Source organism: Rattus norvegicus, chromosome 3 (genome assembly GCF_021556685.1).
Source record: "Rattus norvegicus strain SHRSP/BbbUtx chromosome 3, alternate assembly SHRSP_T2T, whole genome shotgun sequence".
Lineage (NCBI taxonomy): Eukaryota > Metazoa > Chordata > Mammalia > Rodentia > Muridae > Rattus > Rattus norvegicus.
In genome coordinates, this window is record NC_141536.1 from 113,892,336 (window position 1) to 113,919,193 (window position 26,858).

Below are 26,858 nucleotides of genomic sequence, written 5' to 3' on the forward strand. Positions count from 1 at the left end.
TGATCAATCTGGAGGACACTCTGTTAAGCAAGAAGCAGCCAGCCATAGAAAAGCAAATACTGTATTATCTCATGTGTAAATAAAACTTCAAAGACTTGACCTCATGGAAGCAGAGTGAAACAGTGGGACTGGCAAGCATTTAGGGAAGGAAATACTGATCAAAAGATACAAAGTTCACTCAGATAGAAATAAGTTCCAGAGACTCATCCAACAGCACATCGATGGTAGTTATGAGCAGTGCATTAGCCCGGAAACCTGCTGAGTGGATTTCAAGTGTTCTCATGATAAAAGAAGGTGAAGTAACCTCTGCCAATAAACTTGTTATTCCACATTTCATACATACTTCAAAACTATATTGCATATAAAAAATACACATTTTTTCTTTTTTTACAAATGTGCCACCATTTTTCTCAATTTATATAAATGAACAAATATATGAGGGTAAAAATACATTGATAATACATCAAGAAAGTAACTTTAAATGACATTTAGAACAATGACTTAAATTTTAACACAAAGAATTGCATTTTAAAAATGTTTATTTATAAGAATGGTAACCAGGGTCCAGAGAGATGGCTTAGTGGTTAAGAGCACTGGAGGTCCTGAGTTCAATTCCCAGCAACCACATGGGATCTCACAACCATCTGTAATGGGATCCAATGCTCTCTTCTGGTGTGTCTGAAGACAGCTACAGTGTACTCAGATACATCACATAAATAAATAAATCTAAAAAAAAATGGTAACGGGCAACCTTGGGGGGGTAGAAGGTTGGGGGAAGGTAGGAGGTGGGGGTACCTTCTAGAATGTACCAGAGACCTGGGAGGTGAGAGACTCTCAGGACTCAAAGGGAGGAACCTTAGATGAAATGCCCTACAGTGGGAAGAGGGAATTTGTAGAATCCACTTCCAGCAGAAAGACAGGGCATCAAGTGAGGGATGATCATCCCACAGTCAAAAACTCTGACCCAGAATTGTTCCTGTCTAAAAGAGCTGCAGGGGCAAAATGGAGAAGAACCTAAGGAATAGGAGGTCCAGTGACAAGCCCAAAGTGGGATCCAGCTCAAGGGGAGACCCCAAGGCCTGACAATATTACTAAGGCTATGGAGTGCTCACAAAAAGGGACCTATCATGACTGCCCTCCAAAAGACCCAACAAGCAGCTCAAAGAGTCAGATGCAGCTATTTGCACCCAACAAACAAACAGAAGTTGCTGACCCCTGTGGTTGAAAGCTGGACGAAGCTGAGGAGGAAGGCGACCCTGTACAAGGACCAGCAGACTTAGTTAACCTGGACCCCTGAGATCTCTCAGACACTGGACCACCAACCAGGCAGCACCACCAGCCTCTGTGAGGCCCCCGACACATACATAGCAGAGGACCGCCAGGTCTGGGTACAGTCAGAGAAGATGCACCTAACCCTCAGGAGACTGGAGGCCCCAGGAGTGGGGAGGGGTGGTGGTGGGGAATCCTCATGGAGACGGGTGGGGGTGGTATGGGATGTGGGCAGAGGGTAGATGAAGATAAAATATGAAGTGTAAGAAAAGATTAAAATTTTTTTAAAAGTTTATTTATTTTACAGGCTTGAACATTGATGGTACCTGTATGTATGTGCATGTATGCATATGCACCATGTGTGTGCCTAGTGCCTGTCAAAAGAGGCATGAGATCCCCTAGAATTGAACTTGCAGGGTTTGGATCACTGGGTGAGTGCCAGGAATTGAACCTGGGACCTCTACAAGAGCAAGTCTGGTAACTGCTGAGCCATCTCTCCAGCCCCAATACTAAGAATTTTAAAAAATGAAATGCAAGCTGATATATCCAAATATATAAGCAAAAAAAAAAAACCCCTCAATACCCATTTTTAGAAGAAATTTGTTGAACATCACCGAAGAAGAAATCTCATGTTATATGTATTAAATACATACTTTAGATGTGCATCTCCAGTGTCTAGCCAGGTAACTCTCCTTGACCCTCCCTTCCACAATTTCCCCATATCTAGCCTGAGTCTCACATCCAGTGTCCTAGCCTCGTCTGGTCCCTTGTCTTGAAACCTCTAGTCTTCCAGCAGGTGTCTGCCTACCCCAACCTACAGACTAGTGTGACTGGTTCCCCACTGGATTGTCTTTTATTATAAGGCCATGTAAGCTGGGGTTCTCTTCCTTTTCTTCTTCAACCCTACCTTGCTGACATCCCTAAAGCACTCCCTAAAATATCACTACTGCTATCAAATAGGAGGAAATGAAACATGTTCTTCTAGAAAAGGATAAATGGATCCTTACTGTCCCAAGGCACCTTTTAGCAGCAGACATTTTTCCTTGGCTGTCCTGAGGGTTGACTTCTCTTTTACCCTTTGCAGTGCATTTTTTTAAACCTCTGTCATTGATCTCAGTTCTAATAACAACCAAAAATTATAGAGCTGTGTAACTTTTACCAGACACTGTGAACATCATTCTTGAAGCTGTAATATGCTTCTGCTAAAGTCACTACATTCACTCACCTGGAACAATGATATCTCCGAACCCCAGCACTGAAACGGGCACTGAGCACACACTCATGACTGAGTAATCCATGAGCTTTGGCACCCTGATAACTACTGGCAACTGTAAGAAAGAAAAACAAGAGAGGAGGGGGAGGGCAGCAGGGAGAAGGAAAGGGAAGGAAGAAGAGAGAGGGAGAGAAGGAGAGAATGAACCAGTAAGTCTCTTCCCAATCTCTCTTTTAGGAAGAGAAACACTGACACTGTAATAATCGTTTTGATGTTTTTAGAATGATTATTTGAAAAAAATCTAACTAAAGATGACATAAACATACACATACATAATACATACTGAAACTGATTGTACAAAAACTTGAAGGAATAAGACACGTAGTTTTTAGGAACTATATCCAACACATGGAGGATGAACAGTATGCACATACTCCCCCCACAGCTAACCTTTACATTTTTATTTTCTTTTTACCAAGAATAGGACTCGGATCTTGACAAGTTTTGTTGTTGTTTTGTTTTGGTCAGTCTACATTTTCCCCACCCAAAGAAGAGCTTCCTCACAGAGGGTATGATTTAAAGTCCAATGAACTTATCCGAAATACAATTCTTACTTTCTCATGGGGAGCTGAGTGCAGAGCAGTGGCTTCCACAAAGTTTCCATCATTCTAGGATGAAACCCAAGTCAATAGGTATTTAATAATTTAGAATAACTAAGAAAATGGCTATCTTTGTGAGAAATAAGTTTGATAACACCTTAGCATGCACCCATGACCAATGAGCTACAGTAGGAAGCAGACAGGCAGACAGCAACTGGATGAACATTGCTGTTCACACCATCCCCACCTTTTCAGCATTCTCGAAAGGCCCAGCAGCAAGTTCCACCATGATGCTCTCTCCATTCTAAAGGGAGGAAGAGATGTTGTTCAGTCATCTAAGAGAATAACCTAGCACAACCCAAGGATGACTGACAGCGCCTGGCACACAGCCTACTGCCAACTGAACATGGGCTATCAACTGCCTCTTCCACAGACTCTACAAACAGTAGACATTGAATCTGAAACAAAACACAGCTCGCACACCACTACACTTTTCTAGAGCTCAGTAATTATCAGATGGGCATATTATTCAAGTACACCTGGAGATCTGGATTATACTGACATCTAACATGTTAATAGGTGGTGAACTTCAAGTATTTTAATATTTTTACTATGTGTATTATGGCTCTTAGACATTTTCAGCATCAGAGAAGAAGACACTAGAATTCTTTAAATTTAGCTTTCTACCAAATATAAGTAACCTTATTTGAATAAAAATGCACTTGATCTTCTGGTATTTCCCACAATAAAATCATAAAGCCAAATTTGAAAAGACCCAACCTTATAGAATATGACAACTTTCTTCAGCCTGATTCCCATTCCGGGTCAACCCTGCCTCCTTTCTTTGATCAATCCTAGCATCCTCCTGAGTGGAAGCTTCCTCCCTGTCTGCTGAAGTCTTTTCTGTGGGCTAGACAAGGTGTTCACAAACAAGTTTTCTCCTGTAACCCTGTCTGCCTGGAGGTGAAGCTTTGAGGCTAAGAGTACACAAAGTGACCTTTTCGTTGTCGTTTTCATCTAGCCAAGGGTGACCCTGAACTCCTGAGCTGCCTGCCTCTGCAGCCAAGCTCTGGGATACAGGTGTGCACTACCACACTCTGTGTGAGGCATCTGCTTTTATGCTTCATAGGAAAAAATGCATCAGCAGACCAGGGAGAAGACATACAAACTGGATTTTGAAAATCATAAAAACCAGGAATGAGCAGCACCTGACACACGTTTTTCATGACCTACTAAGATAAAGCACAGAGTCACAAGGAAGGCAAAGGGTCAAACTGAGAAGGTACTAAATGGACATTTACAACAATGAGTCCAAACAGCACCTCCAGCCTCTTGTACTACAACAGATTTGCTAGAAATCACAGGCCTGAAGTTAAAGAAAGTGAAAAATGTACTAATCACACAAAATATAAGACTCAAAGGATTCATCCTTTAGAAGGCCTGTGCCTTTAAAAGTCCACCTGACATTAAACCGATACCAAGTTTAAGATGGCTGAGGGGAGGGTACCTCAGAACCTGGCTCCCCTTTACTGCTGCACTTCCAGTGCACACTGAGGACTATCTGCTTTGTGAGGGTTTGGGGTTTTTGTTTTGTTTGAAACAGGGTTTCTCTATAAAGCTTGGCTCTCCTGAAACTCACTCTATGGACCGGACTTGCCCTGAACTCATGGTGATCCGCTCGTCTGCCTCCCGAGTGCTGGGTTAGAGGTGTGTTCGAAATCAACAGTGTTTCCTTTTGATTAACTGCCTCTGACAGAGTATTCTACAGGACTGTTCTGCTTTGCACCAAATAAAATTAAAACTAGCTTGGACAGCTTTGTTTTGGCTTCGGGATCTCACTATACAGCCCTGAGTGGCCTGGGATGTGATTTTTAAACTAGGCTGGCTGAAAATTGGCAATCCTCCTGCCTCTGCCTCCCCACCCCCACTCCAGAATACTATGATTATAGGCATGTTCTGTCTTGCCTAGCTTGAAAACACTCTTTTTTTTATTTTTTTATTTTTTTTTTCCCGGAGCTGGGGACCGAACCCAGGGCCTGTGCTCGCTAGGCAAGCGCTCTACTGCTGAGCTAAATCCCCAACCCCCGAAAACTCTCTTTTTAAAAACTCCCAGTTAGGGGCTGGGGATTTAGCTCAGTGGTAGAGCGCTTACGTAGGAAGCGCAAGGCCCTGGGTTCGGTCCCCAGCTCCGAAAAAAAAAGAACCAAAAAAAAAAAAAAAAAAAAAAAAAACTCCCAGTTACAGTTAAAATTCACACTTGCTTGGTTTGGTGCTTTTCACCTTTTCTTTTTGTATCATTGCTGCAAAGAGCTGACCTTAAGATGGGGGGTGGGGGAGGCAAGTGCTTGTGAAACAGTCTGAGTAGGAATACTTTGGGATAGTTTCAAATCTTTATTTCCTAGTTGCAATTTTAGCTCCTCCCCAGGGTAGATGTTTGTCTATATGGCTGGCAGTAAATGTCAGAAGTTTTTGCAGTGTTTTAATAGATGATATAGTGCCTAAAGAAAGGATAAAAGCCCAGTGAAGGGGCTAAGGAGGTGGTTCTGTGGTAGAACGCATGGCTAAAATACACAGGTCCTGGGTTCTACCCTGAGTACAGCACTAACAATAACAAAAGCCAATGGGGGGAAAAATAGTCATCATCAAACATGAAGTAGCTAAGAGACACAAAGAATGAAGGGCCAATATAAAGTTACAAGGCAAGGTAATTAGTACTATGCTCCTGATATGAAAAGGCCAAGACGGGAGGGAAACTGAACAAATAATGGAAGACAACTGGCTTGCTTATTCCGCACCTTTTCCCACCTTGTTAAGGAGCTGGCGGTAAAGTGAGAAATGTATGACTTAGGAGCTTACAGACATAGAACCAGAGGACAGATAGAATGCACAGAAAGGAAAGTGAATTCTCGAGCCCTGGGTTGAATTTTTACTGAGGTCAGCCTCAACCCTGGCCTCAATGAGCAGCCTGGATACAGGAAACCTTGTTGGTATAGAAAGATCAAGTTGGGCCTGGCTGTGGTGGCACACCTCTTTAATTCCAGCACTCAGAAAACAGAGGCAGGTGGATCTCTATGAGTTCAAGGCCAGACTGGTCTACAGAGTGAGTTCCAGGACAGCCAGAACTGCACAGAGAAAACTTATTTTAAAAAACCAATAATGGGGTTGGGGATTTAGCTCAGTGGTAGAGCGCTTGCCTAGCAAGCGCAAGGCCCTGGGTTCAGTCCCCAGCTCCGAAAAATAGAAAAGAAAAAAAAAAAAACCAATAATAATAATAACAGTTTTTTTCTGAAAGAAAGATCAAGTTGAGTTCTTCAGCCAAAGGAACTCTAATGACGTCGAAAGCTGGCATCGCTTCTCGCAGTAGACTGGGACCTAAAGCACCGGAGGGGCTGCCAGGGTACACAGTCCATTCCAGGCCTGCAGAGTTGGTGTGCTAGTCTGCTCTTCTCAGATTAGTTCTCAGAAATGAGGGTATCAATGGCACACTCTCTCCCTTCTTCCCTCCCTCTCTAAACTGTCCACAGTAGACACTGATCGTAAAAAAAAAAATAAAAGACTTTTAAAAGGAAAGAAAAATTACAGACATTCTCCCTTTATACTAATCAGAAATTCCTTATTTTCTCTAATAAGCAACTGAAAGCTTGCTTATTAAAACACCCTCTACTGAAAGACCAATTTCAAAGGCAGTTTCCTTCAGGAAACTAAAGTTCACTCAGAAATACAAAATCGGGGCTGGGGATTTAGCTCAGTGGTAGAGCGCTTACCTAGGAAGCGCAAGGCCCTGGGTTCGGTCCCCAGCTCCGAAAAAAAGAACCAAAAAAAAAAAAAAAAAAAAAAAAAAAAAAAAAAAAAAAGAAATACAAAATCTGCAAAACCAACAACTATGAGGACTCCCTTCTTGAGACTGGCAGGATGGCTCAGCATTAATAGTACCCACTGCTCTGGCAGAGGACCTGGATTCAAATACCTAAAATGGGTGGCATCTGAAGGTCTGGAACAACAGTCTCAGGGACAAGAATGCCCTGTGAGCCTCTGTGAGCACCAGGCATGCATGGGGTAACATAAATACATGTAGGCACTTACTCATATACATGAAATAAAAATAAACACTTAAAATATTTAAGGAGCTGCATGTGGCAGTGCAGGGAGTGGTGTCACATGTCTTTAATCTAGAGGCAGGCAGATCACTGTGAGTTCAAGGTCAGCCTGCTATACATAGAGAGCTCTCTATCTGCCAGGGCTATGCTGAGTCAAAGCAAAAAGATTTAAAAGAAGAGTTTCATTGCTTTGAAGGCTTTGTTATGAATTTAAAATGGTCATACCTTTGTGATGAATGGTGTTATGAAGACAAAGAACACGTCGTAGATGAGGAGAAGACCTAGCAGTATCACACATGACTGTCAGAGAAAAAAGGAATTTAAAAGATCAAACTTCCCACATCTAAACTAACATATTAACTTACTTTGCAAATACAAGTTAAATATACATTTAAACACCATTTAAAAGGTGTTTTATAGTTATCTCCATGTATAATTTTATTTCATATGTGATTTAAAAACCCTTTACTTCCTGTATCCCATTTGCTTAGGATCATCACTGAAGGAAAGAATGGTCTTCCCGACTTTAGTCTCGTGCGGCTTTAAGGAATGAGCATGACTAACAGCAACACTCGGCAGCTGCCCTGGCCTGGGTCACAAGTGAGCACAATCAGGCAGAACGGACCCTCTGAAGCCTGGGGAGTGGTCTGCAGCTCAAGTGCATGGGAGTGACAAAAGCCATATAGACATTCGCGACATTTCGAGAGTGTAATTAAAACGAGCTTGTCTTTCTATCTATTGAAATATTTATACCTCAATCATATTGTTTTAAAGTGGAAAAATCATTGCAGCTTTATAAAATAACATATTTTACCATGAAATTGGGTAACTTCATTGTTTTAATTAAGTTGAGACAGAAAGCAATTCCTAAGATATCCTGTAAAATCCAAGCCCACCTAAAATAAAAGAGAGAGAGAGAGAGAGATCAACCTATTATTTCATTCCATTATCTTCAGATGAAAGTTGAGCAAATAGGCTGTTATGGTTATGCCATTACGGGTATGGCTATGAACTGTCTCCTCATGCCCTCCTGCTAAGCCAGTTACTGTCCTGGCAGAAGAATGACTGCCGAGGCTACCTCAGAAGAATGTCAGATACAAGTACACATTCACCTTAACCTTTGCAGCTTTGCCTGTCTCCTCCTACAAAGACAGCTGCCAATAAAATCCTCGGTTTATATCTAGTCAGGTTGAACACAAAGGGAAAGCTAATTTAGTTATTAGAACTATTATGCATAACTAGCAACCAATGATAAACTCAATAACTTTGGTAAATATATAAAAAGATTTTTATTAATAAGCAATTAACCATAAGTTATATATTTTTCCCAGGTTTCCCTTCCTGCTGTGGCTGGCAAGATGGCTCAGCAGCAGAGACACCTGTGATCAAGCTGATGACCTGAGCTAAACTCCTTAGACCCCCTGGTGGATGGCGAGAACTGACTCAAATGTCCGGGACTGTCGAGTACTGTCCAGTTATACGATGGTATGTACACACGTGAGACATAAACACAATATGCTTGAAATGATTTTTTTAAAAGAGGCGCCCATATCTGCTGGTCTCAGCAAATGGACAGACGCCTTGCATAAAGTCTTTTTTCTAATATGAAAGACAAAACATTCCATATATTCTTCTACACACTGCTTTTATGGTGGTTAGTTTTGTCAATCTTACACCATCAGAATCATCTGGGAAGAGAATCTTGAAGAGGTTCTTGGGGTTGTATTGACCTCTGGGTATATCTGTGAGGCACTTTTGTAACTGGGTTAACCGAGGTGAAAACACCCTGGATGTGGGCAGCACCGATCCCTGGTTGGGTCTGAACTGGATACAGGGAGAGATGGGTGGGGACAAGACAGCACCTGTGCACGCGTTTCCCTCTGCTCTTGGCTGTGGGTGTGACGTGCCCATTGCATCAAGCTCCTGCCACCTCACCTTCTCAGCAGTAACAGACTGTCACCCGGAACTGTGAGCTAAAATGAACCCTTTCACCCCGACATTGCTTTTTGGCAGGGTTTTAGATTTCAATAACAAGAATTAAAATATGACAGCTTTTTTCATTTAAAAACCCATTCTGGAAATCAGTGCGGACACCATCTGTTAAGGTTACAAGACACTACACTGAAACACATCGTAACTGAGCATATTTTAAGTCTAGGTGTTTAAGGCATAACCCGATTTCCTTCCCCACATGAGCTCAGATCCTTAGCCTAAGATCTCTTCATTTGGTGAAGAGATTGGTGTCTTATGCCTGTAACCTCTGCATACAGGAGACAGAGTCACTGCACACTTAAGGCTAGAGTTACAAGTTAGCAGTGGGGATCATACAGAGATCCTGTTATATGACTTACTCGTTAAAAAACAAATCACCTGGTTTTAAGATATGTTCTTGAATAAAAACAAAAAAATCGGGGTTGGGGATTTAGCTCAGTGGTAGAGCGCTTGCTTAGCATGCGCAAGGCCCTGAGTTCGGGCCCCAGTTCCGAAAAAAAAAAAAAAATCCACAGTAACCATAATGAATACGATTCAGGAAAAGATGTAACACTGCTCATCCTTAAATTTAAAGTAAACTAGGGTTGCCATACCTGTCCTCATTTCGAAACACAGCCCACACAACAGCAACTGAGATGCACAGTCCAGAAAGGAAAATCAGGCTCACTTTAATGTTTTTGCCACAACACAAAATCCTAAAAATAAATAAAATAGTTAATTTGTGCTGCAGATAAAAAATAATGTCCACTTGATACAAAAAAAAGTGCCAAACATTAACAAGAAGTGATTGAATATTAATCTTGCTGTCATGATTTTTTTTTCTTTTTCTTTTTTTTGGAGCTGGGGACCGAACCCAGGGCCTTGTGGTTTGCTAGGCAAGCGCTCTACCACTGAGCTAAATCCCCAACCCCACTGTCATGATTTTAATAAAACCATTGAGGCATAATAACTGGCTCAAACAAACCCCTTGTGGTAGTGGAAACGGTCCCAGTGCTTCCAGGGCTGATGGCCACCAGCCACATATGGCTACTGAACACTTGACTATGTCTCAGGATCCCAAACACCACTGGGCATGGTAGCTCACACCTTTAGTCCTAGCCCTAAGGTAGTGCACACCTTGTCCCAGCACTTAGGAGGCAGAGGCAGACAGATCTCTGTGAGTTCGAGGCCAGACTGGTCTACAGAGACAGTTCCAGGACAAGGAGGCTACTGAGAAACCCTGTCTCATAAAACAAAACAAACAAAGGAACAAAAAAAATCCCAAACACATGGTTGACTTTAAACTCAGACAGGCATAAATACAATGTATACTGAATATACAGGCTTAAAGCAACAGCTGGCTTTTTCCTGTACTAAGTGGAAATACTAATTACATCATTTGCTATAGATACCTACGTGCACTGTCCACATGGCATCCGATGAATCAATGCAGCGAGACAGTTATACAAGCTCGTTGCTGATGCTATGCAGAAAATTGCTATCATAACATAAACTAGGAAAAAGCAAGAGAGATGTTAATTCTTTAGCTCTCTATCAGATCATATTTTTAACATGGTAACTATATCATTATCTGAGGTAGTTGCTAAGGTGCAAATATGAATACTTAGAGTTTTAAAACTTGTACTTTTATTTCCTTTAAACACTACCAGGGCTGCTTTATGTGGCTGAAGATGGTTCTAGATTTTCTATTATTTAATAATTCAAAGTCATGTGTTCATTACAAATATTTATAAGTACGTAACTCAACTGTAAGAACAGAAGGGTGTAAGAACCTTTGTCATACATGTTTGTGTGTACATAGGTATGCACATGTAGGCAGGTATGTGTAGAGACCAGAAGACAAACATGGTATTATTCCTCAGATGTCTTGTTTTTCTTTTAATTGTTTGAAACAGGGTGAGTCACTGGCCTGGAAGTTTGCCAAGCAGACCACCCTGACTGGCTAGCAAGCTCCAGGGACTAGCCTGCTTCTACCCAGTACTAGAATTAAGAGACTGGAGCCAGGGGTGGATGGGGCTTTCTGTGTGGGCCCTAGGATCGAACTCTAGTCTCCTTTACACAGTAAGCACTTCACCAACTGAGCTACTGCACCTATTCCCCTTTTTGTGCCTCACGTAGTTCACACTGGTTCTGAACTTGCTGGACAGCCAAGAAAACCATGAAAACTTTGACCTTCTGATCCTTCTCTCTCAGCCTCTGGAGTTCTGGCATTACAGGTGTGCACCACCACATCCACCTACTTTGATGCCTGGGATTGAACCAGGACTTTGTGTATATTAGGCAAGTACTCTATCAACTGACTTATATACTCTCAGTGATTAAGAAACAACTTTTTTGGTAGCCTTGGCTGGCCTAGAACTTGCTGTGTAGATCAGGCTTGAATTTATAGAGATCTGCCTGCCTCCGAGCCTCCCTAGTGCTGTGATTAAAGGTGTGTGCCACTGGGCCTGGCTTTGGATTAATAAACTATTAATACGAATTTTTAGAAATGCAACTTAGGGATGAACACAAATATCTGTCCTGGGTATCAACCAACCATCTTATCCATGAGTTACTATGGAGAATTTATCTATAACAATTTGACCTATATTCAAACCAAATCTAGCTAGGCATGGTAGCCACCAACTCAAGATGAGCCTTGGCTGTACAGAAAGTTACCAGTCTAGCCACAGCTACACAGAATAATATTGGCTCAAGGGGGGTGGGGGAGAAGCACAAACAAAACCCACTCAAATTCATTTAAAGAAACTTCTTTGTTGCCATAAGATACCAAGGTAGCAAAATGTGACAGGCATTATATACTATCCAGATTTATCTGAAAATTATTTTAAGACATTTTAGTACTGTGTTGCCATTAAAGGGGAAGGAGTTATCATACTTTACAATATTCCTTTTCTGAACTTTCTTGAAAATATTGTGATAGAAATACAAGGTGTTCCTCCATTTTCAAGGCCTATTTGATTTTTAGAAGACGTGTAGCTCAGGGATGGGGGTGAGGAACAGAGGCTGATATGAACACAGTAAATTTGGGGTGGTTTGGGTATGGGCGAAGCTGGATAAGCCATTCTAAGTTCCCGCCCGAGTGCTCATATCTAACAGGTCAGGTCCATGAGATGAATACTGGGTTGTCGTAAGGACTGGATAAGCTAATCTATATCGTCATGGACACTGCAGGAGTTCCTGTGATCACTAGTTGTGTGTGGTAAAAGAGCAGCGCATGGACACTCCATGGTCTGTCAACTGCATTTTGGTCTATCCTTGGCCAAGTTGCTTAACCAGAGTTGTAACAGTCTGGTAGAGATCATGTTTCCTGAGGCCATTCTGGAGCTTTAGTGCCTCGACCAACAGTGTGCTACCACTCTGGAAAGGATCCCACATGAGGAAAACTTTATTGTTCTAACTTGGTTCCAGTTAGTTTGGTTTTAGATGTAAGGAGTTTACCAGAAAGCACTCTCAAGATCAACATCAGTTACTTCAAGTATATCTTAATAACAAAATGGCAAGGACGTTTCTAGGACAGCCAAGGCTACACAGAGAAAGCCTGTTTCCAGACAAACAAGCAAAAAGGTGAGGAAAGCCTTAGCAATTCAGTACGATTCTGTCAAGTTATCATGTACTGGAAAATAGCAGCCATCTTAACCATGAAGACTCGTTTAGGGTAAACAAAATCTTGCAATACCACATAAAACATTGGCCAATCATAATTTAATATTATGTCCTGGGATAATTACGAGGTTGAATGATTTTCTTCCCACATTAAAAACCCCACTTGTAAGCTGACCAGTGATGTACACCTTCAGTTCCAGCTTTTAGGAGGCAGAGGCAGGTCAATATCTGAGTTCAAGGCCAGCCTGGTCTACAGAGCAAGTTTCAGGAAAGCCGGAGCTACACTGAGAAATCTTATATTGAAAAAACATTCACTTGCAATTCTCACTAAAAATCAAAATATGCTTTAGGGTAGAATAGATCTTTTTAAAAATTATTTTTATTTTAATTATGTGCATACACTTGTATAAATGTGTATATGTGCATGTACCTAAGGAAGCCTGAGGCACTGGAACTCACTGGAGCTGGAGTTACAGGTGCTGTGAGCACCTGACATGGAAACTGGGATTCTTCACAAGAGCAGTACGTGCTCTTAACAGCTGAACCATCTCTCCAGTCCCAAAATTTTAGGTTTTGAGATAGGGTCTTACTGCACAGTTCTGTGGCCTAGGCTGGCCTAGAGATTACTATGTGTCCCAGGCTGGCCTCAGTCTCTAGAGAAGATATATATGGATATACATTCAAAGCAGCACACATAAAATCCAGGTTCTTACCAAGCCACTTGTAGAAGAAATACAGTAAGACAATCATTACACAGCAGATGACCACGAACAGGACAACGGTGAGAGGACTGAATGTTAAGTAGTCTTCCTTCTTTTTCCTTGCCTCTCTATCTTCAGCATCTTCCACTGCCTTCATGCTTTCCCTGTGTAAACACATACAGGAAAGCATCAGTAAGCTTTTACCAAGTACAGTTACATTAAAAATCTCTTTCTAGCACCAATTGAAGGTTAATCACAAAGGTAATGTACTTAAAGAATAAGGACCAGAAAAAAATATTTAATCTGGAAACTAAAACATCCTATATTCCTACTCTCCAGAGATAATCTGTCATTACATGACTTTGAAAATAAGATTTTTTTTTTTAGTGAAAACAAAACTGTTAGAAGAGATGACGTTTATTTATTTATTTATTTATTTATTTATTTATTTATTTATTTATTTTGGTTCTTTTTTTCGGAGCTGGGGACCAAACCCAGGGCCTTGCACTTCCTAGGCAAGCGCTCTACCACTGAGCTAAATCCCCAACCCCAAAAGATGACGTTTATTATATTAACAAATTAATGTTTGCAAATGCTTATAGTTGGGAGAACTATTTATGTTGACATAGTTAAGTTTTAAGATATAAACTTACAACCAACATTATCAATCTACAGACAATAGGGTATTTCTAAAATTAGTTTCTCTCAACTGTAAACATAAAATTCTCCTATGAGCAGACTCGGTATTTACTATATGTCTATTCTGTGCTCAGTAATGTATTTGGAAGAATTTTTTAAATTATCAGATACAGTTCTGTCCTACCTTCGTTACTTTCCATGAATTCTCCCATGAGTAGTCTCTGCTGTCAGCCTCATCACCTCTTCCCAGTTTCATGGAACCTATTCTATCTTCCCAGCCCCCATTCCTCACCTCTGTCCAGTAAAAATTCCTGTCATGCATCTTCTGACCCGGAACATTAAGTCTGGGTTCATTGCAGATTATGGCTAAATAAAACTTTATGTCTAAACATTTGCACATTTGTAACTGTTAAGCACACACTACTTTCTCATTGAGACACCAGCGCTTTCCTTAGAACTCTAGATCAGGATGGCAAGGCATTCACACAAGTGTTACTAATGTGGTACCTAAGTGGGAAAGGTGCCACCCTTTGCTATCTGTCATTGAAAATAAACTTAAAAAATTTACAGTAGTACACATGGAGGTCATAACAACTCACATATTCATATTCCATGTATTAAGAAGCACAAGGCACCCCCCCTTCTGAAACATAGTCTTGTGATGTGGCAGAAGCTGGACCTAGGCTTAACATGTAACCAAGGGGACTTTCAAACTCATGGTCCTCCTGAGTAGTGGGCTATGGGTGTGTACACCACGTAAAGCACTTCACTAAGGAAGGGGGGCTGCATTAGGCAGGGTCATAAGTAGCCAGGGTGGCCTAGAACTCAGTATGTAGCGAAGGGTGACCTCCACCTCACACATGCTATGATTATAGGCTTGAATCACACATAGCCTTCATAAACAATTTCTTGAAAGAGAACCAACTACCAGATTTATACATCAAATACCACTATTAATTGTATTCTTTTTGGAGTGTCATGGTTCAAACAACAAGGCAAATGTTCAAAACACTAAGTGAAAGCTCCTACCACTGAGCTATATTCCCAGATCCTGCTATGAAATTGTACTCTATGTGTGTGTGTGTGTGTGTGTCTTCCAGAATACATGTATGGATGTTGAGAGACAGCCTCAGGTATCACCCTTGGTCCTTGTTTTCTACCCTGTTGTAGACAGGTCTACCTGTCCTTCAGCTCCCACAAACTCCTATCTCTGACTCCCACAGTGTTGCAGGTGCACTTGAATGCCAGACATACACAACTGTGTCCAGCTTCAAATGGGCTCTAAGGCTTTGAACTCAGGTCCTCACACTTGTACGGTGTGCACTTTATCCACTGAGGCTTCCATGAACATTTGATGTGAGATAAGTGTTTCCCTATTAACAAATAATGCAGGTGCCTACAATGTTCCTATTTAAAAAAAAAAAAAAAGACAATCCCACAATCTGGTCTTAATGGCACTCACTATATGCTGAGGTCAGAAAAAAATTAAATATTCTTATTATTAGGACTATCATGAAACATTATTTAAAACCATTTATCAGGAAGCCATAAAAAGTTTAATTAAACTTACAATTCAATAAGTCCACTCCAGTATCCTCCTAATGCCACAGTGAACACAGCAATTACAAAAATGACCACCAGAGTATAGTCAAAGTTAGGCCAGGATGGAGAATACATTTTCACGGTAATGTCATCTCCAAGAGTCTGAAGGGCAAAGTGACAGTTAAACACAGGAATGAATCTCTTCTACTAGAGTATGGCAGCAACATCTACACTTCATCACACAGCCGAGAAGGCCGGACAACTGAAGGCTTGTTCAGCCCCTCAAGCTTCTTGTGAGCAAATGGAGAATGAATAATAGTCAAAGTAAGTATAGCAATGGGAGCCTGGTGGTGGCGCACACCTTTAATCCTGGCACTTGGGAGGCAAAGGCAGGTGGATCTCTGAGTTCAAGGCCAGCTTGGTCTACAGAGCAAGTTCCAGGACAGGCAGGGATAGCCAGAGAAACCCCGTCAAACAAACAAACAAACGAACCATAGTGATTAGGTGCAAACAACTGTAACTCATAAACATCTAGTATGCAATGATTAACTTACCTCTTTCATATCATTAAAGTCTTTTTGGGTTATAACTGCAATTAGTATAGTCACATTTTGAAATGCAGATTTGTTCCTTGAGGAAGGAATCTAGAAGAAAAAATATGAAATGTGATTATTTACAGAATAAAAAAAACATACATACTGGGCTGGAGAGATGGCTCAGTGGTTAACAGCACTGACTGTTCTTCCAGAGATCCTGAGTTCAATTCCCAGCAACCACACAGTGGCTCACAACCATCTGTAATGGGATTCAATGCCCTCTTCGGGTGTGTCTGAAGATAGCTATAGTGTACTCATATACATAAAATAAATAAATAAAACTTAAAAAAATACTACTACACTAAGTGTAAATATTATGTCAAACTATGAAAACAAAGCTTCATTATTCTTTCTTAATAACATAAATTCTCAAAATGAAATACTTTTAACATGAACTTCAACTGATATATACTAAATATAACATTGTGCGGTGTAGACACTATTAGACACTATATAAACATACATTATATACATATGTTTCCAACCAAGTCATCTCAACTCTACAGCAAAAACTATAAAACTTTCCAATTAGAATGGTTTATTAATAAATCTAGAATGTTTACTTTTAGAATGTTTATTAATAAAAATTAATCTATAATATTATTAAAGCTTCAGCTTCTAGAATATGCAGAAGAGTTAACTCAGTTCCTGGGAGACTTGATGTTATAGGCTCAGTAGAAGCTACTCGGTTTTAGGACTTACTAGGACACTGTTGTTGGCAATCAGCAACGCTGCAGCACCACCTTCCTGTGCAATTTTGGCTTTTTCAAGAAAATGGCAGGGTCCCCAGTGTACCACCACTGCCTTGTTCTTTATGCCATCAGGAGGAATATCAGAAAGGTGGCACAGTGGTGTGCCAGTCAGATTCATCAAGCTAAGAGAAGTCTGAAAAGAAGAAATGTTTTTGATAAGAAGATACCTTATTCTGCCCAATAGTATTCATCGATGAGACTCCAACAGTGCTTTGGTACAATGTTTTTTAGAGGCTGGGTGTGTAGCTCAGGGGTACAGCATGTACTTATGCCTGAGTTAACTAACAAAAACAACTTTATGACAAATAACAAGAATTCGAGGTACAAATTTTAAAATATCCTCAATCTGGGATTGGAGAGACGACTCAGCAGTTTAGAATATTGACTGTTCTTCTAGAGAACCCGTTCAATTCCCAGCTCCCACGTGTCAGCTCCCAACCATCTGAAACTCCAGACATCTGACATCCTCTGTGGCCTCTGCAGGCACCAGGCATGCATGTGGTATAGAGACAGGCAGGCAGGTAAAACACCTACACACCTAAAGAAAAAATAAATAAAAACTTCCCTCAATCAAGCCAGTACAGTGGCACATGCCTTTAATGCTAGCACTCTATAAGCAGAGACAAGCGGATCTCTAAGACTTTGAGGCCAGCCTGGTTGACATAGTGAGTTCCAGACTAGTCAAGTCTATTTAGTGAGTGAGACCTTGTCTCACTAAAACAAACAAAATATTCCCTAAGTCATTTCTTTCATTTCTTTTATGGAGAAAACTTGAAGTCAATGAAGTATTTATTATCAAAAATCATAACTGACCCATATCCTAAAAGTTATTACTCACATTTAATATTTCTATTATTATGAATAATTGTGATGTTATTTACTTACTGCATTTTCTAGGGAACTTGGAAGCCGTGTCCAGTTGTTGTTATAATACATGCAGTAGTCCTTGGAAAGTGAAGATACGCCATTTGCAGATGCATGAAGGATGGCTTCCTGAGCAGCTGTCTGAGACACAAACAATTTTCATGGTGATAGTCATAATTAGGCTTGTGGGCAACTAAAGATTTTAATGATATTATTTATATTCAGAATTGATCGCTTTTCCTAAAGACAGCAAGTCCTTCAATGAGCTTATTTACTCCTATTTAATTAGCTCAGGAATATGGAAACTATACCCACTTGTCTAAACTCATCCTTTGGGGAAAATGGATCACTTTCCTACAAGATTAAACAAAGCCCCAGTTTTTTGTTTTTGGTTTTTTTTAAATATTTATTTATTTATTAAATACACTGTAGCTGTCTTCAGACACACCAGAAGAGGGCATGGGATGCCATTACGGATGGTTGTGAGCCACCATGTGGTTGCTGGGATTTGAACTCAGGGCCTCTGGAAGAGCAGTCAGTGCTCTTAACCACTGAGCCATCTCTCCAGCCTGACACAGCCCCAGTTTTAAGGGCCTCATCCCTGAGAGGAGTCTTGCTGTGATGTAACAATGCCTGTCTGCCCTCTAAGGCTGACACTTTCCTCCTCTTTTATGAGTTATGACTTCACTGTGTACATTCATGCAGCAAGAGATACTCAAAACCTCTCAGCTTGTCCCATGTCGGTTTTTGACTAGTATTTTTACCAAGGATTAAAGAGATATGGGATTATTTCTAAGTATTATCTGTATAATCACCTGACATTTAAATGAATTTTTGCTCAAGTCTTCAAGAACCTTCAACTGCCTATCCAAATACACCAAGGCAGAGTTTAAGATAAAAACTGCCTGCCAGGTGGGGGTAAGGAGTAGCACTCGACTTTGATGGCAGCTCATGGGAGCTTAAGGCAGGCTGATCCTTATGAGTTTAAGGCCTGCCTGGTCTACAGATCAAATTCCAGGACAGCAAGGGCTACACAAAGAAACCCTGTCTCAAAACAAAATAACAAATGAACAAAATATTGCCAAGCATAGTCCACATGCCTTCAATCCTAGCTGTCAGGTATCAGAGGCAAGTGGATCTTTGTGAGTCCTAGGACAGCTAGGGTTACATAGAGAGGCCCTGTCTCTAAATAATCGTAAGTAAATAAGAAGTAAGTAAATAAAATAAAGGAGAGCTAGCAGGGCTGGCAAGATAGCTCAGTTGGTAACAGCACTTGTCACCAAGGCTGACCATCTGAGTTTGATCCCAGGAATCAGATTGGGAGGAAGAGAAATAATCCCATCTTGTCCTCAGAGATCACAACACAAATGCATCCCCCTCAATAAATAAATAAAATAATAAAAATAACTTTTAGAAAAGAGCTAGAATACCTTCTCTTGTCTTCCTTCCCATTGCCTAGAAAGATAGGGACACAAGGTGACAGTAGTATACACAAAGGTGAGAGGTGGGACACGTGCAGATACCCTCAAACATTCAGAATACTGCTCCCTCCTTCAGTAGGGGCTCTTCCCATCTTCTCTGTGAGCAAACCTATATCTAACCCCACAAGGAAGAATGTGAGTTCAGGGGGATGGGTCAGCAGGTGAAAACACAAGCAGCCACAACTAATAACCAGGATCTACATGGTGGAAGGAAACTGGAATCCTGCAAGCTGAACTGTGACCTTCCATACAGGCTGTGCCCCAGGTAGGCATGTGTAGACAGATAGGTAGACAGACAGACAGACAGGCAGGCAGGCAGGCAGGCAGGCAGGCAGGCAGGCAGGCAGACACTGAACAAAATGGAAAAGACGTTGCAGCTAAAGCACACACAGAGCTGAATCAAGGGAAGCTGCAGAGGTTTGTTTTGGTTTTTTGTCTGTTTGTTCATTTGTTCTGAGACATGGTCTCACCCTGTTGCCCTAGCTGGCATGGAGCTCACTTTGTAGAGGAGGCTGCCCCTCAGCTCATAGAGCTCTACCTGCCCCAGCTTCCCAAAACATCTGGTGAAATTGCAGTCATTTGGCTACTATTTTTTAATTTTAAAAAATATGTATTATTTTTTATGTGAATGATGTTGGGTTTTGTTTACTTGTCTTGAGACAGGGTTTCCCTTTATGCAACCCTGGCTGTCCTGGAACTCAATCTGTGGACTAGGCTAGCCTCAAACTCACAAAGATGATGGCAGATCCCCTGGAACTGGAGTTACGGTTGGCTGTGAGCTGCCATGTGGGTGCCAAGGATGTAACCTGGGTCCTCTGGAGGAGCAGCCAGTGCTTCTAAACACCGAGCAATCGCTGTAGCATGTGATTAGGAGATGTGCTGAACCATACTCTTCCACCTCAAATATCCTTTGAAAAGGGGAGGAAATAGCTCTCTGGCATACTCAAGGCTTTTACGTGAGCAAATGTAGGGAATTCAGAAGATATGAAATCAAATTACACCTGAGAGTTTACAAACGGGGCCCTAAGACAGAGAGCAAGCATGGCCCACCTGAGGTCATTCGGTGTACCTATGACTTTATCTACAGAGAGAATCCTGGTGATACAGCCAGGTTATTAGATTTAGGTTAAACATCTTTAGAGAGAGTAATCTAAGAAAATTGGGCACTTTTTACTGCATTCAACAAAATGTTAACAATAGGTTTTCCCCACGATTGGTGAGGATGCTAAGCCTGCCCATGTGCTTGGGGGTAACTGACTGCAGCATCTCTACAGTGTAAAGCTGACGTGGTTGTTGTTGTTGTTTTGATTTTTGTTTGGTTGGCTTTGGTTTTTTTGGTGGTGGTGGTTTTTTCCTACTTCTGGTTGGTAAGCAATTAATTGACATCTGCAAGCAGTCCAACAATCTCTTGGTGGGTTCGAGCTTCCCTGTTGCTCCACAGTTCACATTAAGGTTCACTCTCAGTGTTATTCATTTTTATGGTTTGGATCTTAAGTGCTCCACCCCCACCCAAAGGCCAGTATACTAATGGCTTGTTTCACAGCCGATGACAAAACTGGGAGGTGGTAGAACCTTTAGATGGGCTCAGTGAAAGAAGTCGTTGGGGGGAGGGAGAGGCACAGACCCTTGAAGAGGACATTAGAGTCTTGGTCCTCCCTCCCCCATCTCCTTCTTCCCCCCCACATCTCTCCTCCTCACTTCCTGGCAGAAGTATGTGAGTTTTTCTGTATGGTCTCTCTACTATGTTGTACCCTTTGCCACAAAGCCCAAAGGCATCCAGGTCAAGAGACTAAGGACTGAAACTACGAACTCAAATGCATCATTCCTCTCAGTTCACTCATGGCCACGCCTTTAATTCCAGCACTTGGGAGGCAGAGGCAGGTGGATCTCTGGGTTCAAGGCTAGCCTGACCTATAGAGCAAGTTCCAGGATCAAAAAAAAAAAAGAAAGAGAAAAAAAGAAAAAGAAAGAAAAGAATACACACACACACACACACACACACACAGAGAGAGAGAGAGAGAGAGAGAGAGAGAGAGAGAGAGAGAGAGAGAGAGAGAGACACGCTGTTATTTGTTTTTCAAGGCAGGGTTTCTCTGTGTAACAGTACTGCCTGTCGTGGAATTTGATTTGTAGACCAGGCTGGCCTTGAACTAACTCACAGAGATCTGCCTGCCTCCAGAGTGCTGGGATTGAAGAAGTGACCACCACACCTGGCTATGTCATTCCTCTTTTTAAGGTGATTTTCTCAGACATTTTGTCATAGTGACAGAACGCTAACTGACTGAGAAAAGTGGTACCACAATGGTAGGTTGTGGCTTATGGCGGACTCTAGCTGATGATGTGGCTCATAGGCCTTTGACAGTAGTCTGCAGGCCAAGTTTGGAGGTTTGGAAGAGCAGTCTAGAGAAAGCCTACTGTGCTGTAAAAAGAGCTTATTAAGGCCATTCTGGGGCGAGAAGAGAATAGCAGAATGCTGCCCTCATGCAGACAGTAAAAAGGCAGGCTCATGAACATACAGATGGAATGATGACTCTATCTGGAATTAGGCTAAATGCACCACACTATACATTCTGGTGAAGCACTTGTCTTCATTTTGTCCAAACTCTGACCCTGTGGGAAGATGACTTTAAAGGACTAGCTTGAAAGAGGCAATGTCCGGGTAGCACAGTGTTCAAACTATCTCATACAGGTATTAATAGATGCTTTTAATTAAGATTTATGATGAGAACCAAGAGCAAAGCCACTACAAATATATTTGGAAATCTTAGTTTGTTCAGTAAAGGGACATGTTTAAAGTTGAAACCAAGGAAACCTATTACCGACTTCCCCAACCTTAAAACAAAAAACAAAAACAAATAAACAAAACAAACTACAACAAAGCCCTTACTCCTCAGCAGGCTAGGGCTTTAGCTCTGTTGGTTGAGCACTTGTCTACTATTAAGGAAGCCACCTGAGCATGGCGGCCCATGCCTACCATCCCCACACTAAAGACAACCAGAAATCCACTGTCATTCTTGGGGACCTCAAGGTCGGCCTGTTTCAGACCCTGTTGGGGGTGCGGGTAGGGAAGGCCAAGTACTTTACAGGGTCAGTATCTAAAAATAGCTTGCTAAACTTTTCAGTGGTGGCACAAGCCTTCAATCTTAGCACTTAGGAGGTAGAGGCAGGGGGATCTCTGTGTGTTTGAAGTCAGCCTGGTCTACAGAGTGAGTTCTAAGACAGCCAGGGCTACAGAGGAAAAAAAATGTCTGAAAAAAACAATAAACCAACAACAACAAAAGCATGCTAAATATGTAACTCATCATTACCCACCTATCCATGCCAGCCAATAGGTCTTCTGAGCTCTTTAATAACAACCACAGTGTGGACTTAACACTTTGTTTGTTTGCTTGTTTTGTTTTCTTGAGACAAAATTTCTCTCTGTAGGCTGTCCTAGAACTCTCTGTAGACCAGACTGGCCTCGAACTCACAAAGATCCACAGGCTTCAGCTTCCTGAGTGCTGGGATTAAACGCAGGTGCCACCACTGCCCAAAAATGTGGGTTTATCAAGAGTAGATGTATTACTGTGCTAAATATTGATTTACCTTGAGAAAGGGTTAGTGGAACTATGGTATAAGTATGTAAACATTTTGTATTAGTCATCTTAAGAGGTCACTAAAATGAGTATTAAACTTGATGAGTAAGTTATAAGTTCACAACATTTATGTACCTGCTGAGTTTTCTTTGAACTTAAATGATACTTGTCTGGTTACTCAGTTCATATTTCAAAGATACAAAGTAATGCTACTGTGTTTCTCCTCAAAACACTTTTTGTATGAGTTCTCTCCTAATGCTGTCTGGCAAAGTTCCTAGAACGCCAAAGTCTACTTAAAAACAAAAAAACAAAAAAACAAAAAAACGTTTGGGCTTTGTCGGTGACCTTTTAAAGCCCAGAGTGACAAAGCAGTCTTTCAGAGAAGTGATGGTTTCTAAGTAATAACTGCATACACTGTTTACACAACAGTGTGCAAACAACACCTACAAAAAGTTCCCATCATCAAAGGCCAGAAAAGAAAGTGAACAGAAACTAAATCTAAAACACCGAATGCTACCTTCTTGGTCACACATTGGAGTTCAAATAACCTGATGCCGAATATTAAAATATTACTTCAGCAGATATGGGCATGTGTGCACATATTTGTTGTTTTTTCTTAACCAGACTTTGACCCTTTTAGACTTCAAACTATTCAAATCTCTAATTTCCCCTTTAAAGGTATTTTAAAGTATACCTATAAGAAAACAAAAGCATAAAACAAATCCCCACAGTATAATCTTATGTACCTTACATAGAAGGCACTATATGGGAATGGAAGGAAAGAATATAAATATTAATATGGCCATAGATTGAAATGTATGTGAGAGCGGTTAACTAAAGAGAAGGCCAGAACGCTAACACCTGGAACCCTGTCCACACCTGCCCCTCCACCCGTCTTTTTGCGGGCAAAATGCAGCAGTGAGAAGGGCTACACAGATAAGCCCACAGAAGTGAATTCTTTGAATTAAGAAAAAAACATGCCAGCAGGGTAAAAAATTATAGAGAGGGTTCCAGGACCAAGGAGGAGGAAGCTCCCCACCCACACCATCCACTCCTACCCCCGCCCCACGGGTTTCTTCCAGGGATTGGGCACTTCGCGGGATTTCGGGAGCGGGGGGCGGGTGTGGAAGGCTGGGACTCAAAGACGAACAGAGTTAACCCGGCCAGGGCAGTGGGAGAATGGGAAGCTGAGTTGGAATGAGAGAAACGGGGAGGAGGGGAAGGAGGAGGGATGAGGGAAGTCGGGAAGGGTGGGGGAAGAGGGAGAGGAAGGGATGGAGGGGGAGGGGGAGGAAGACGGAAGAAGGGGAGGGAAAAGCGGAGGGGAGGGGAGTCCGGCTCTCACCAGTCCGAGCAGGCAGCTCCACAGCAGGGCAGCAGCGGGAGCGTGCAGCGAGTGCAGCAACCCCATCCCACGGGCGGGCAGCTAGGCGCAGGCTGCGCTGGCAGCACCCGGACCTCTAGGGTGCAGCCCCGACTTCCTCTTCCGGTTCCTCCCGCGGAACGCTGGGCCGGGACTCTGTGGGGACTGTCAGCTCCTGGCAGTCTTTCTAGCTGCGTAAACCCCGGGTTCTCGTTCGGTTCCCCTTAACTGCGGCCGCCGCCCATTCCAAGCCACTGGAGCTTCAGGTTTCAGTTTCCTTTCAGGCCTCTGCCACGTAGCCACGAGACTTTCGTAAAGACATAAACCAGACAAAGCCCCTCTCCACAAATTGCAGCACAAATCAAAACTTCCTCTGCTGCAAAATCTCACCCCTGTCTTCTCTGTCCTTAGCGTCTGTACTTTCCCACGTGTTAAGATCCACGGACCCTCTAGGTGGGCAGTCTCTGGGGAATACACTCTTGGTGTTCCCTTATCGGCTTACTTAACACTTCCTCCCTATAGAGTGTTTCCTAATACACCAAATCTTAAGTGGCCTTCCATTCACTTTCATACTATGATTTATTTGTTCTCTTCATAGCTTGTTGTTGTTGCTGCTGCTGCTGCTTTTTTGAGACATATCCTTGACAAATACTCTGAACTCACTATGTAGATCATGGCCTAGAACTCAGAGATCTGCCTGTATCTGTCTCCCAAGGGCTGAGACTAGAGGCATAAGCCACCATGCCTGATTTTTACCCCCATTTTCTTTTTTTTTTTTTTTTTTTGTTCTTTTTTTCGGAGCTGGGGACCGAACCCAGGGCCTTGCGCTTCCTAGGCAAGCGCTCTACCACTGAGCTAAATCTCCAACCCCCCCATTTTCTTATATTCATCTCTGTGTCTCACCTGCTGCTATCCAGTTAATAGGAGGGTCCCTCTTTGCTTTGTTGACTGCTGTGTCCTTACACATAAAATATCCAGTGTATACTAGGTCGTCAAATATTTGTTGGATGACTGTTTAATACCAACCACTGAATAGGACAGTGTTCTGTTACCCTAAGGGAGGGACATAGCAAAAAATACAGACGTGTGAGCAAACACTGTTACAAAGTGACCTTTCACAAGGTACTGTACAAGGAGCAAAGGGAGGTGGAAATAGGGCACAAGGAAGGAAAAAAAAAAAAAAGAAAGAAAGGAAACACCAGCCCTAGCCGAGTATTACTGACTCTTCATTTCTGCGTGTTAATTTCAGCTAGGCAAAGAGGGAATTCACTTCCAGAAAGGAAGCTTTAGTCTCAAAACCAAGGGAGGCAACTACAGAACTGGACCTTGGCTGAACGTAGGAGAGGTGGAAAGGAAGAAGAGGCAGAAGGTGAGACGGAAATGAATCACACAGCTTGGAACCTGAGACTTCATCATCTGCGTCTCTGCGTGGCGGGGATTCCTGAAGGAAATGCTCCTACAGTTCTGCGTGGGTTGTTTCTGAAGTTGTCTGTCCCCTGGCTTCCCCTTGTGGCCCAGTTTCAATCTATTTGTAAACCTACCAGCCCTCAAGAGCTCCCCAGACAGAAACTGCCAGTCATGACATTGTCGTATTTACTCTCAGCCACTTTTAGAGACTGTCTAGGACACTGATGTTTGAGCTAGTCTCCTCTTTCCCCTGGGATCCCACATACTTGCTCATCTGGATAAGACCAATATATCCGCATTTTAATTTTTATTAAACCGCATTTCCAGGTTTAATATACAGCCAAGCTTGAAAAACCTTTCGTTATTTAGTGTTTCAGAGTGTGGGCCTGGACCGAGGCCCCTGATTCTGCCGTTTCAGCATCACCATCCAAACCCACTGAATTAGAGAATCAGAGAATGGACCCTCAACATGCCAGAGACCTCACACTGTTATATAAATGTAACTCAAAATAGATCTTACTCTTAAATATAAGACCTGACCTTCAAAGTTGTCTCAGGGAAACATTTGTAAAGATTTAATAGCTTTTTTGGGGGGGGGGGATGAAGATTTCTAAAACAGGACACTAATAGGGAAAACTATACAACAATAAAATCAACAAATTGACTTCACCAAATAAAAACCTCTATTCTTTGGAAGATATTCTTTTTATTTATTTATTTGTGTGTGTGTACTTGCACAGACACCTACATGAGCTTATGTCTACCATATGTCTACAGATGTCTACAGGGGTCATAAGAGGGCACCAGACCCCAGAACCAGAGTTACAGGTGATTATAAGCAGCCATGTGGGTGCTGGGAATTGAACCCAGGTCCATCTCCCCAAGAGCAGCCAGTGCTCAGAGCCATCTCTCCAGCCCCTGGAAGATATTCTTTTTTTTTTTTTTCTTTTTTTCGGAGCTGGGGACTGAACCCAGGGCCTTGCGCTTGCTAGGCAAGTGCTCTACCGCTGAGCTAAATCCCCAACCCCTAGAAGATATTCTTAAAGGAATGAAGACCACTGTAGATTGGGAGAAGACATATGCATGTGTGTTTACATATACATATATATGTTTACATACATACAGAGATATAAAGAACTCTTATTATTCAATAAAAAGACCA

General features: G+C 41.9%; 1 protein-coding gene and 1 long non-coding RNA gene across 3 annotated transcripts in view; one reads left to right on the forward strand and one right to left on the reverse strand.

Moving 5' to 3' along the window:
* The window catches only part of Sppl2a (signal peptide peptidase-like 2A), a 44,480-nt gene extending 19,922 nt beyond the window's left edge, over positions 1–24,558 (reverse strand). Inside the window, exons 1-13 of one of the 2 annotated variants that reach the window (XM_087652121.1) lie at positions 24,272–24,388; positions 17,892–18,011; positions 16,957–17,139; positions 16,213–16,302; positions 15,687–15,820; positions 13,490–13,641; positions 10,566–10,662; positions 9,764–9,865; positions 7,993–8,074; positions 7,404–7,478; positions 3,329–3,385; positions 3,097–3,150; positions 2,495–2,597 (exon numbers count right to left, since the gene is read on the reverse strand). In XM_087652121.1, coding sequence (XP_087508247.1) covers positions 2,495–2,597; positions 3,097–3,150; positions 3,329–3,385; positions 7,404–7,478; positions 7,993–8,074; positions 9,764–9,865; positions 10,566–10,662; positions 13,490–13,641; positions 15,687–15,820; positions 16,213–16,302; positions 16,957–17,139; positions 17,892–18,011; positions 24,272–24,337 — 1,315 coding nt within the window. In that variant the 5' untranslated portion in view covers positions 24,338–24,388. 2 annotated transcript variants of the gene reach the window in all.
* LOC134486145 (uncharacterized) lies at positions 24,411–26,396 on the forward strand. Its single transcript, XR_015684588.1, has 2 exons — positions 24,411–24,555; positions 25,539–26,396. It is a non-coding gene; the product is annotated as an uncharacterized LOC134486145 (long non-coding RNA).
* The last annotated feature ends 462 nt before the right edge of the window (positions 26,397–26,858 follow it).